Below are 13781 nucleotides of genomic sequence, written 5' to 3'. Positions count from 1 at the left end.
CCATCTGCCTCTGCCCTTCCAGTGCTGGGATTAAAGGTGTGCGCCACTACACAGGGCTGAACCATGTGACCATTATATAACTACGTGTTTTGAACAGAATAAAAATTCCCTTCTGTAGGAGGCATGAAAGGCTGTGCATCCTTGAGTACTTTACTAAGGACTTAATGACTTAATGGGATTTATCATCTACTGTGCTCTGCCTCAAAGATTTATATACCTTGAAATAATACCGTGGTCCCAACCCTGGGAAGACAGAGGCAGAATAATGAGTTCTAGGCAGCAAGAGCTACCTAATGGGATCCTGGGTAGCCTTGGGTAGACAGTAAGACTCTGTCTTGAAACAATAGCAGTAGCAGCAGCAACAACAGTGATAATCACCAGCATAATAATTTGAGTCTAGCCCTGACATTTACTTGCCGGGCGACATTGGAAAAGGGACTAATTGGGTCTTTATCTCCTCACTTGTAAAGTAGGGAGACTGTTTCCATGCATCTTCATAAGTGGTTAGAAAAACAAAAGAGATCATGGCTGTAAAATATGTGTAGGCATGATGCAGGTACTACTAAGTGCATGAGTTCCCCCACCCCTTCTACGGAAATTCCACTGCATCTGTCTGTAAAATATATCTGTCAAAATTTTGCTTCAAGTAAACAGCTATTAAATGCCAGAGGTTGTCCTAGATACTTGGACTATAGTTCTTTAGATAAATAATGACACTTGGGGCAGGTACTGGAGAAAAAAAATATAAATATATATTTTCAATTTCTGGTTATATAGAAAATAAGACAAGTATTATGAGTTGAATATTTGTGCACTACTCCCAAATTTTTTATGCAGGATTCCTGTACCTCGGGTGAGATGGTATGCGTAGCCAGGGCCAGTGGGGAGTGCTTAGTTCATGAAGGCACCCTCCTGAATAGGATTCGTACTTTTGTTTTTGTTTTTTGAGATAGGGTTTCTCTGTGTATTGTTGGCTGTTCTAGACTCACTTTGTAGACCAGGCTGGCCTGGAACTCATAGAGATCTGCCTGCCTCTGCCTCCCAAGTGTTGGGATTAAAGGCATGAGCCACCACTGCCTGGCAGGATTCGTGCTTTTTATAACAAGTGACCAGGAGAGCTTGCTCTTGCTCCAGTAAGTAAAAAACAAGACAAAAACAAAAAGCAAAACCAATGAACCAATTAACCAACCAACCAAAAACAAAACACAAAGCCCAGAAACAAGACAGTGATCTGTAAACCAAAAAGCTGACCCTGACCACATACCGCATTGACTAGAACTTTGATCTTGAACTTCCAAACAAATGTTTGATGTTTAAACTACCTAGTCTATGGGTTGTGTGGGGTTTTGTTTGTTTGTTTGTTTGTTTTTAAATCACCTGAGATGACTAAAACAGCAGGGTTATACCCTAGAGAGCAAGCGGAGAATGACAGGGAGAATGACAGTGCAGTAAAGGAAGGCTTCCCTGAGCCACTAACATAGTATCTGGGACTTGAAGGACAACAGTGGTTCCAACCTACTCAGCCAGGGCAGGAACAGACCTATGTTTGGAAGGCACATAGAAAGCAGTGGGACTGTGAGTAACACAGTGCAGGGTATAAGGTTCTGATGGGTAGGGCCCACAACAAAGGAACAGCTAGCTACATCTGCATTTAATCTCATGGCAACAGGAAGCCAACAGTGTGTATTAAGTGCCAGACCTACTTAATTGGATTTACTTAAGAGCCTGACAGGAAGCCTTCATGAGGCATTTGTGAAATGTAAATACTTGGACCCAACTTGGAACCAAGGATGTCTACAAAGAATCATAAATTTAGTGGGGTTTAGAATCAAGGTTAGCATTGGCGTGATAGCAGAGGAGTGGCACGTGGCTGGGTGTGGTGGCACATGCCTTTAATCCCAGCACTTGGGAGGCAGAGGCAGGTAGATTGCTGTGAGTTCGAGGCCAGCCTGGTCTACAGAGTGAGTCCAGGACAGCCAGGGTGACACAGAGGAACCCTGTCTCAAAAAAACCAAAAAACAAAAAACAAAAAAACAAAAAAAAAAACAAACCAAAAACCAAAACCAACCAATCAAACAAAAACATTGGCATGTGACATGAAAGCCGGGTCCACAGTATAACTCATTAGACTGTGGTCTCTGAGATGGCAAGATAGAAGGAACCGCCTTCCTCAGGAAAGTGGCAAAACAAAAGGTGAAATAAGTGGGGCTGGGGATGTGGCTCAGTTGGTAGTGTGCTTGCCCAGCACTCACAAAGCACTTCCTAAACGGAGACTGGTCACCAGAACCCCTGTGATCTCAGCACTAGTTGGGGGTGGTAACGGAAGTAGCAGAACCAAGGTCTTCCTTGGCTACGTAGCAAGTTCAAAGCCAGGCTAACCTACATCAGATCCGGTTTCAAGAAAAAGAAAGAAAGAAAGAAGCAGAGGGACGGGGGAGGGGGAAACTATAAACTTGGAGAAGCTCAAATTAAAAGTTGCTGGCTGGAAAGATCTAGAAGTATTAACCAAAGGAACTTAGCACACATTGTCATCAGTCCTGGGCCTGTCCTATCCTCATACTGGTGGCCTATACCCTAAAGCATTCTGGTCTCCGTAACAAGGTGAAGTGATGGAGAGAGAACGCAATGACCTCTGCTCTAGGCACTATGTGGCTTCAGAGATAGAACATAAACTTCCCTGCCTAGCAAAGTCACAATAGCTGGATGTAAGGCTTTATCACCCTAAACAGAAAGAGAAAGACAGAGAGCTGACCCAATGGCGATTAGTTACTGTTAAATCCCCAAAAGCAAGCACTCACTGGAGGATGTGTTGAAATGGGCTCAAAATTTCAAGGACCTTAGTCCATTCCTCATGGGAAGGCGAGGCGTGGCAGGATTTAAGGCAGTGCAACTGTTCACAATGCAAAGAACCAGAAAGTAGAGGCTACAGCTGGAGCCAGGGGAGGCTTTAACCTTTAAAGCCCCAACTAGAAGCCAGGAAGTGAGCATTCAAAACATTTCAGGTCCAAACAAGAACAGAAGGTGATCGTGGCATTTATTGTATATAGAAAGGCCAGTAAAGTTAAGACGGTCACTTTATCCATGCTAGGGCAGCTTTTGTTGATCAGAGATGCTGAAAGACACATCTGGGGCCGGTGATATGCTGGGACCTCAGTTCTCCACTGTTTGCCTCTCTTGTAGGAGGCCCTGGGTTTGATCCCCGGCACCAGGTACACAGTAACTGAGCAAGATGGCTCTCACCTGTAATTCCAGCACTTGGGAAGATCAAGAGTTCAAGGTCGGGGCTGGAGAGATGGCTCAGCGGTTAAGAGCACTGTCTGCTCTTCCAGAGGTCCTGAGTTCAATTCCCTGCAACCACGTGGTGGCTCACAACCATCTATTCCCTCTAATGCCCTCTTCGGGCATGCAGTTAGAGCATTCATATACATAAAATAAATACATAAAATCTTAAAAAAAAAAAAAGAGTTCAAGGTCACCCTTGGCTACCCAAGGCTATTATGGGGCCCAAGAGACTGTGCCACAAACAATCCAAAAGGTAGCGAGCTAGACAGATGGCTCAGCAGTTAATATCATTTGTTGCAAAAGAAGAAAGCCCAGAGTTCATATACCATATAAAAGCTAGATATAGCTGGGCAGTGGTGGCACATGCCTATAATCCCAGCACGCATGAGGCAAAGGCAAGCAGTTTTCTGTGAGCTCAAGGCCAGCCTGGTCTGCAAAGTGAGTCCAGGACAGCCAAGGCTACACAAAGAAATCTTGTCTTGGGGGGGGAGGGGGGGAAGCAAAAACCAAAAGCTCGATGTGATACACACACAGTTATAACTCTAGCACTGGGAAAGCAGAGACAGGAGGATCCCTAGGGCCTGCAGGCTGCTATCCTCGATGTAAAATGGGAACGCCAGGTTCAGGGAGAAATCCTGCCTTAAAGGACTCTTGCAGAGAGTGATAGGAGAAGGCACCCAATGTGCCCCTCTGCCTCTTTTTCATGCACATAGCTATGTACACCCATACACGCATGAGTATGCTAGACATCACACACAACTACCCCACCAGAACACATACACTGCCTCTGTTTCTTTCCCAGTTGTTTTTGTAAAACACTTTGACAAAAGCCAGCTGAGGGGAGAAAGGGCTTACTTTGGCTTACAGTTCCAGGTTCCAGACCACAGAAGAAGCAGCTACAGGGAGCTCACTATATCATATCCATAACCAGGAACAGAAGGCACTGAACATACACATATATACTTTTGCTCATCTTGCTTTCTCTGCTCTTCTATGGTTTAGAATCCCCGGCCTAGGAAATGGTACCTCCCACAGTAGGCAGCTGTTACCAACTCAAATAAATGAAATCAAGACAATCCCCCATACACATGCCCAAAGGCCAATCTTACCTAAATTACACACTGATTGTACGTTTCCAGGTCATTCTAGAGTGGGTCAAATGAGCAATTATCACTTACACACACACACACACACACACACACACACACACACACACACACATACAAAATAAATTTTAAAAAATTAAAAGAGGCATCTTTTATGGCCAAAACATAAGGTAACTTCTTATTTGTTTTTCTTTTCTTTTTTTTTCTACTTCCACTGTCCCTCTCCCAACCCCCGGTATGGGTCTTACGCCCTCCTCCCCCATCAGATTTAGAAGAGCCATGGATATGCTAATGTGTTTAATGTGTTTGGTTTCCAAGAAGAGGACAGAAGGTGTTTGAACAGGAATGCTCAGGGCAGGACTTGTTGCTGAGCTAGAATGCTGTATAGTGCAGTTGCAGAAAAGCCACTCTGATAAATTCTGTCATGTTCTGTGGTACATGAAAACTGTCATACAGCTCCAGAGAAGATGGGAACATGAGCCAAATAAACTATTAGTTTATAAAAGCAGGGACAGTTAGGAAAGCAACTGCTCAGGTATATAAAGAGTTAGCTAACTAGCCAGTTGTTAACGCCTAAGAAGGTTATGCTATCGTTAATCACTAGAGATAAACTAAACCCAATTAAGTTCCCGGTCGGCTTGGCTAACTAGGTAACGCAAGGTCTTCAGCTGCCAAGAGAATTCATGGCGTTCTTCCTCATAGGAAGTGTGTTTGAAGCCAAACCCTTCCTCGCAGGAGGGAGTGCATGCTCAGGAGGAATGTGCCAAAAATAATTTATACTGGGCATTCATTGTGAAAGCAAAATATAAAATCCTTCTTTTAGCCAAGAGTTCCATTAGAAAAGGAAAAATTCAGGCTGGAGAGGTGGCTCAGAGGTTAAGAGCACTGCTTACTCTTCAAAAGGTCTTGAGTTCAATTCCTAGCAACCACACGGTGGCTCGTAACAATTTATAATAATATCTGGTGTACATGCAGACAAAATAATAAATAAATAAACAAACAAATAAATAAATCTTAAAAAAAAAAAAGAAAAGAAAGAAAAGGAAATTTTCACCCTCAGCTGAGAAACAAGTTCCTGCTCTTTGGACCTTAGCCAGCTCTCCCACGGAGCTCCTGGGTCCTGTGCCATTGTAGGAAGGGTCTCTAACACTGGCTACCTTACTCAAGGAGGCTGGCATTGTTTGGGGCACAGGACCTCGTGAGATGTGTTCTTCAAATGGGGGAGGGGGTAGAGTCAGACCTTAATGCTAGCCCGGGAGTAAGCTGCTCTCTGCTTCTTTGAGCCCTGCTTTGTCGTGCCACTTTTAAAAGTGTGCAAACCAAGCCAGAGCCACAGAGTGGTGGAGATCTACATGCTGCCATGGCTGCCCGGGTTTACAGAACTAGGCAAGGATATGATGGAGAGGACGGGGGTGCTGAGTGACTATATGGGAGGCATGATGGACCCTTCCAATCTTCCGAGTCCTCCCAGCATTCCAGATCATCCAAGATCAACATTCTCTTTGAGAGGTTTCTCAGAAGAAGGAACACAATTGTGCTAGATAAAGATGCTTAAAAAAAAAAAAATCACAGGGAGAGGCAGGCAGATCTGTGTAAATTCAAGGCCAGTCTACAGAGTGGACAGCCAAGGCTACACAGAGATACCCTGTCTTGAAAAGCCCCCAAAACAAACAAACAAACAAAAACTAATTCAGATAGTCACATTTGTGGGTAATATTGTGGGTTAAGGGTTTAGCGGAGAAAAAGTGAGGGAGATCACGGGAAGAGGGGATGAAAGGTGCATTAACCAAAATCAAGATTTTATGAGAAGCCTTTATGAGAAGCCCTTATGGAAACCAACTGCTCTGTATGCTAAGTAAGAGCATACTTTTTTTTTTTTTTAAAAAAAAGGAACTTGAACACAGGTTCCCTGCAAGTCCACTATTGCTAGACAGTATCATTGTGTGTGATTGCTGAAACAGGACACAGAGAAATCAAGCTGGAACAGAGAAGAAAAATTATCACTAGACTTGTCCAGTGGGGGAATCTATATGTTATATGCTATAGTACTAGACTCCGAAGTCTAGTGTGTCTACTTGTGCAATAATGGCGTGAGTGTTGTGGGGTAACAACTGATTTCTGATGTTTTCTTTTTTGTTTTTCGAGACAGGTCTCTCCATGTTAGGCTTGGCTGTCCTGGACTCACTTTGTAGCCCAGGCTGGCCTTGAATTCACAGCGATCCACCTGCCTCTGCCTCCCGAGTGCTGGGATTAAAGGCGTGCGCCACCACACCTGGTTTTATTTTTGTTTTGTTTTGTTTTTTGTTTTAACAACTAATTTCTGATTGGCTGGTTTGCCAATTTATGAGGATCTTCCTGCCTTTGTGTCCCAAGTGCTGGGACTACAGGTGTGTGACACTATGCCTTACAGATATGACTCTTTCTGAGTGGAGGGGATACACAGGAGGGAAGCTGAGAAATGTGCAAATTAAGGGGGGGAAGTCACAATAATGAATGTTCCCTGATGAAGCCACAGCAGACAGGAGAGTGAGCAAGGAGTCAACCAATTGTACCTTCATCCCTGCAGCAGCTGCAGGTCCACTGGGGTCCACAGCCTGGATGTGGCATGGCTTACTTCCTCGCACCACAAAGCCCCAGCCAACTGCATCACCAACAATCTAGAAAGGAAAACCACATTTAGCAAACAGCAGACCATCTCGGGCAATTTGCCTGTCTTTCCAAGGGAGTGAAGTCTGACCCAGGATTAACTATAGATATTTTTTTTGTTCGTTTTTGTTTTTATTTTTTTCAAGACAGAGTTTCTTGGTATATCCTTGGCTGTCCTAGACTTGCTTTGTAGACCAGGCTGGCCTTGAACTCACAGTGATCCACCTGCCTCTGCCTCCCGAGTGCTGGTATTAAAGGCACCCAGCTTATAGATCTTGACATGTATTTTTTTCTTCACTTCATCTCTATGTGTCAGGGGACTGAAAATGTAGTGGAGACACATAACCTGTTTGGGGGGAGTGTCACTCCCCAGTAACCTCTTTGGCAACATACCTCCTCCTTGGGCTGCCAGCCAATTTCATATCATATCACACTGGGTTGTTAGTCTCAGAAGATCTTTGTTTTCATTTTTTGGGGTGGGGGTTCTTTTTTCTTTTTCTTTTCTGGTTTTTTTTTTTTTTTTTTTTGAGAGTAGGTTTCTCTTGGCTACCCTAGACTTGCTCTGTAATCTATGCTGATTTAAACTAGCTTTGTAGACCAGGCTGGCCTTGAACTCACAGAGATCCACCTGCCTCTGTCTCTCTGAGTGCTAGGATTAAAGGCGTGCGCCATCATGCAATCACCATTACGCTTGGCTGGCTGAGAAGATCTTAAAAAGATCGCTGCACTTTCTCTCTAGATTCAATCTCAATCTTTTCTTTAAAAAGACTTATTTATTATTATACAGTATTCTGCCCGAATGTGCACCCATCCCCACCACCAGAAGATCTCATTATAGATGGTTGTGGGCCACCATGTGGTTGCTGGGAACTGAACTCAGGACCTTTGGAGGAGCAGCCAGTGCTCTTAACCTCTGAGCCATCTCTCCAGCCCTCAATCTCGATCTTAATATAATCTTTCCTTCATATCCAAATGATAGACTTTGACCCAGCTATATGAAAGCCTAGAAGAACAGTTTAAACTACACATGGAGGGGACGTGAGGGGTCTTGGCCTCTTTTGAAAGACGGTTTTCCACACCAAGAAAACCAACTGGAAAAGCAGGTAAAGCTTACAATTTACAAACAGGGCCTGGTCCAAACATTGTTTGGCACCAAAGCCTGTGTTGTTTTGTTTTTCCCCTAAAGAATCAGAACTGGCAGGAAGGTTCCCTGGATGGCTTCAGAGGCATCCTTAGCACATATGCCAAACGGAGTGCACATGAAACACCCTCACAGGCACATATTAGTGGTGCTGGCACTTAAACACAAAGTGAAATGAACACTCTCAAAACAGCCATCTCTCAAAAGCTGGAGACTGGGGGAAGAGAGGCAAGAGGGAGAGTGGGAACTCTAGCGGAAATTTCTAAGACTATCAGGACCTTCTGTGGCTTGGGAATTTGCTACCATGCATTTATTATCTCTAATTTCACTTTCTAATGTGCGATGTACCTTTCTCCTTGACACAGACACATCGCAACAGCCCATGTCATGTGAACTCCCCAGTGCTCAGCATGAGAAGGGTCCTCAGCAAGAGTCTGGGGTGTGAATGAATGAGTGGGAAAACTTTTCTTCTTTAGGGTAATAAAATCTGTTGGGAAACAGAGGAAGAGAGGAGATGTCCTTCTAAGGTTTACTGATATAGATGTTGCAGGCCGAGCAAAGAAAGCAAATGGAGTAGGGGAGAGGGTACCAATAAGACCACGTGGATGGGCCTGGGGATGTCTCTTCCTTGGCAGAGTACTTGCCTAACCTTCACAAGGCTCTGGGTTTGATCCCCCAAAGCTGCATGAACCCAGTGTGGTCTGCATTCCTGGTACTTCAGAGGTGGAGGCAGGAGGATCAGAAATTCAAAGTCATCCTTGGCTACATACAGTTTGAGGCTATGTAAGATCCTTCAGAAAAATAACTTAGTTTCCATTTGAACAAAATTATCAGGGCGTGAGGAGGGCAGGAGGAAGTTTGTAGGACACTAAGAATGGATGAGTCCTCAGCTACCTGGGGCTACACAGGGCTCCCATGTAGGACACTAAGAAAGGGTGAGTCCTCAGCTATGTAGGGCTCCACGGGGCTCCCAAGCCAGGCTATCCACTCAACACATGCAGCCATTTATCCTTCCGTTTTGTTTCTTTTCTCTTCTGTAAGATTTTCTAACATCGTAATGATTTTTAGAACTAACTATGATGAAGAAGACATTCATGGTTGTTGGGTTTCGTTTGTTTGTTTTATACTATCATATATCTTAAAAGCACATTAATTACATTGGAATAAGTACATAGCAGATACCGACAAGGACAAATTTCAAAAAGAAGTTAAAAACATCACATGTCTGACAAATCAAGGGAAGTTCTAATGCACTTCACTGCCTTAGCCTTCAGAAAGTCTACTATTACAACCACATGAAAACCAAAATGTGCACATGGGTGTGGCAACACACATCTTTATCCCAGCACTTAGATGTCAGAGGCAGGAAGTCTACATAGTGAGGTCCAGACCATCCAGGGTTCCTGTCTCAAAAAGACAGAGAGAGAGAGAGAGAGAGAGAGAGAGACAGAGACAGAGACAGAGACAGAGACAGAGACAGAGACAGAGACAGAGACAGAGAGACATTTGGTCCCTGAGCCACACCCTGATAGACTTGGTGTGTGCAGGAGCTGGGCTTACCGTGAATGTCTTCCTGGCATACGGAGCCCCAGGAGTCAAGAGTTCCTCGGAAGTGACAGGTCTCTTCAGCACTAAGAGACAGATACAGTGTCAGAGAATACACACTTCTAAGTCCTTCTCCCATTCAGTCATCTTGACTGCCTCCTCCAGACTGGCAACCAGGAAAAGTGGCAAAGACCTCCACGCCTCACACCCATCCTTTAGCTGAGCAGACAGGTAACACCAGCCAGGATGCAGGGAGAGTAGGGAAAGTGAGGGTAAAGGAACCAAGATCCTTTAGGGGAGCAGAATCTTCCTATGAAGGAAAAGGCTGTGTTTCCAACTCTTTTTTTGTTTTGTTTTGTTTTTTGTTTTTCAAGACAGGGTTTCTCTGTGTAGCCTTAGATGTCCTGGACTCTCACATTGTGGACCAGGCTGGCCTCAAATTTACACAGACCTGCCTGCCTCAGCCTCCCGAGTGCTGGGATTAAAGGCATGTGCCGCCATGCCCGGCGTGTTTCCAGTTCAAGAACTTTCTTCTTAGTGTTCATATGCATCTAAATACGTCAAAAGTCCAGCAGGCCGATGGCCATGCTGCAGGTGCCAGCTCCATCCAACTCCGTGTCCCCAGCATACTGCACACTTCCCATTTACTAAACGTTGTTCTTTTCTCTAACCTAGAACATGAGAATGCTGCCTCAAGCTCAGAGAAGCCAGACTAGGAAACTCTCCAGAGTACTCTCCCCAGGCTGGACCACTACCCTGCATCTCCTCACATCCATTATTCCTTTAATCTGAGCTAAAGCAGTCATTGTCAACCTGTGGGGGTCACAGGGGTTGCCTAAGATATTCTGTATATCAGATATTTACATTAGATTCATAGCAGTAGCAACATTACAGTAAAAGTAGCAATGGAGCTGGGCAGTGGTGACGCACACCTTTAATCCCAGCACTCAGGAGCCAGAGGCAGGTGGATCGGTGTGAATTCAAGGCCAGCCTGGTCTACAAAGAGAGTCTAGGACAGCCAAGGCTACACAGAGAAACCCTATCTCGAAAAACAAACAAACAAACAAAAACAAAACAAAACAAAAGTAGCAACGGAAATAATTTTATGGTTGTGGGTCACCACAACAGGAGGAACTGTATCAAAGGGTTGTGCGTGAAGAAGGTTAGGAACCAGTGAACCAAAGAATCTGGCTCATCATTGTACTGTTGTTGTTGTTGTTGTTGTTATTATTATTATTATTATCTTTTTTTAAAAGCACACTTTAATCCTACCTCAGCCTCCAGTGCTGGGACTGCAGTTATGTGCCAGCATGCTTGTTCCATTTGAAAGTGAAATTACATATAAGTAACTCATAACAGAAAATAGTAAAACCACAGAAGTGTCTGATCATCTTACAACTTAAAGATACAATACCAAGGATTATATCTTTTCTTTATTTTCTCTTTTTTTATATGTGAGAAAACTGGTTCCGAAAAGTTATTTTGTGCGTGTCCAGGATCCTGTAGCTAAAATGTGGGTAGTAAAATTAAGATCACATTCAGGCATGGGTACTGGAGCCCACATTCTTAGGAACTGATGTGTCACCCTGTCTTGCTGTGCTATGCTGTCTCAGGAACTCTGGACGGTAACAATGTGGAGCCTTGTCTGTCTAGTCTCAGCTCACTGCTGCTGCCTAACACGACAACAGAAGACAGCTGCATGAAACCCCTGTAGTAATGAAGTTCATCCAGCCTCGGGTAATGAATTTCCCATCCGTTCTTTGATAACTCAGAACTGGAGAAGGGTTTGTCCTAGAGTCCCCAGGGCAGCTGATGAGGCTAGGGCACTGGGACCATCCTGACACGGATACACACACAGCAGAGATTTAATTGCCACAAAGAAATGAAAGGAGCCAAGGCCATGGTGCCATCTGGAAAACTGCCCACCTCCAATTCCCTTTGGCAGGGACATTCACTCAGAGGTCAGACACTGGTCTGGACAAGTGGGCAGCAGCACTGGAGGCTGGACTGCACGAGCCCCAGGCAGCTGGGCCCACCTGCTGAGTGGCTGAGGCCCAGGCTTAAGAAGCACTCTCAGCGGAGAGCCACGAACCGCTTCTAGGGAAAGAGACAGGTGGCTGGGATTATAACTTTTGCTTCTCAGAAAGCTTTGAAAGGGAAGCGGTGTTTGCAAGGAGGAGGAGGAGGAGGAGGAGGAGGAGGAGGAGGAGGAGGAGGAGGAGGAGGGGAACAAATATGAAGATAAGAGACACACCTCTCAGGCCACACAGAGGAGTTTTGAAAGCCAGAGACTGTGTGGGGACTCAGACCTTACCGCCTAGCAGACAAGCTCCTCGGCATGCCTGTGACTCCTCAGGGGTTATGAAAAATTGATGATGTTTTCAGCAGCAGGCTGGCTGTTTATTTTAATGTACCTTTTCTTTTTATTGTGTTGAGAAACGGAAACTTTGAAACCCAGGGAAGTCCCCTCAGATTTCCTTCTTATTCACCACCATGACATGGATTATGGCAGCAACTCTGGCTTTGTTCTCACTTGGGGAGAGTGGCAAGGCCAGATATTTATAGCTACTACTAAATATATATTATCCTGATACATAGAGATGGCTAATATTTACATTTTTATTTATTAGAGAAGGAGTTTGTGTCTGTGAGAGTGACATGGAGACAGAGGCAGACACACAGAGAATTTTGGGCCATGGGTTCTTTCCTTCCATCTTTTTTGTTTTGTTCTGTTTTTGATTTTTCGAGATAGGGTTTCTCTGTGTAGCCTTGGCTTTCCTGAACTTGCTTTGTAGACCAGGCTGGCCTCGAACTCACAGACATTGTCCAACCTCCGCCTCTCGAGCGTTGGGATTACAGGTGTGCGCCACCACACCCAGCTCTTTCCTTCCATCTTTATGTAAACTCAGGTTGCCAGGTTTGCATGGCAAGCACTTTTATGTTCTAAAAACCAGCCTTATGATGGTTAAAAGTCTCCATGGAGGCCGATGAATATGTTTTGAAACCCTAAGACACCAGTGAATTCCAATACGTGGGCTTCCATATACCCACACTTCTTCCTTATGAGTGCTAGGCACCAAAACTGAGCGTAGTGGCTCATGCCAGTAACGCCAGCATCCGGCTGAAAGACTGTGGCAAGTTCAGTGCTATCCTGGGCATCATAATAAATACAAAGCATGCTTGGCAGGACTACATAACATCCTGTCTCACCAAACAAACAGATGGGGTGGGATTGGGGGACACAAGGTCCACATAGATCTTTGCTTGCCACAGTTTGGGATGATCTGGAGGGTCTTTTTGTTTTGTGTTGCATTTACAAGTTGCTGAGAGGCAGGGAACTCCTCTCAGCTCCTGGTCCCAGCTGCTAGGAGTGCTGGTGTCAGACAGTCCTCAGCTGACTCTGCGAGCCATCTCTCTGAGGCCAGCTGTCCTGAGCAGTCAGGCCTTCCTTTCAGGGGCATCAATGTTGAATGACTGGTCAACAAGAAGGTGCACAGAGTGGGGCACCTCGGAGTGTTTCCCAGCACTTGGGAGGCAGAGGCAGGTGAATCACTGTGAGTTCGAGGCCAACCTGATCTACAAAGCGAGTCCAGGAAAGCCAGGGCTAATTACACAGAGAAACCCCGTCTCGAAAAACCAAAAAGAAGAAGGTGCTCGGCTTATGCAGTTTTGCAGGGCATCGTAGCACTGGACTATGTTACGGGTGAGCAGTTAACCTTCCAGGAGGCTGCAGCACAGCGCATGCGCTACTCTTTTCCAGCCGTGCAACAGGCGTTAACTCAAGAATCTGGTTCTATAAGGTTCCTGATCTTATTTCCTGACTTCTATTTCCCAGAGAACTCAGCCTGCATAGGGGCCCCACGCCTCCAGATGGGAGCACGGCCCCTCCTCTTTCCACTCACCAGATTTGGGGTTGCAGAGCACAGGGGGGCTACTGCTGAGGGTCGGGCTGCTGCTGAAGTAGCCACTGCTGCCACAGCTGCTCATGCTGCTCCTCCTCACAGCAGACACGATCTTGATCTCCTTGCTGGGGCTGACTGCAGAGAGGGAAGCAAACACAG

The 13781-nt window shown here is 45.3% G+C and overlaps 1 protein-coding gene across 1 annotated transcript in view; it reads right to left on the bottom strand.

Annotated features, from left to right (window-relative positions):
* DEPTOR (DEP domain containing MTOR interacting protein) overlaps nt 1-13781 on the bottom strand; it is a 153461-nt gene that overhangs the window by 35952 nt on the left and 103728 nt on the right. The window contains exons 6-8 of the mRNA XM_084747907.1: nt 13623-13757; nt 9736-9806; nt 6941-7045 (exon numbers count right to left, since the gene is read on the bottom strand). Of these exons, the coding sequence (XP_084604033.1) occupies nt 6941-7045; nt 9736-9806; nt 13623-13757 (311 nt within the window). The remainder of the gene's footprint in view (nt 1-6940; nt 7046-9735; nt 9807-13622; nt 13758-13781) is intronic.

The sequence above is a fragment of the Acomys minous genome, assembly GCF_964271855.1.
Source record: "Acomys minous genome assembly, chromosome: 12".
NCBI classification, from domain to species: Eukaryota; Metazoa; Chordata; class Mammalia; order Rodentia; family Muridae; genus Acomys; species Acomys minous.
This window is presented reverse-complemented; position numbering and strand designations above follow the sequence as displayed.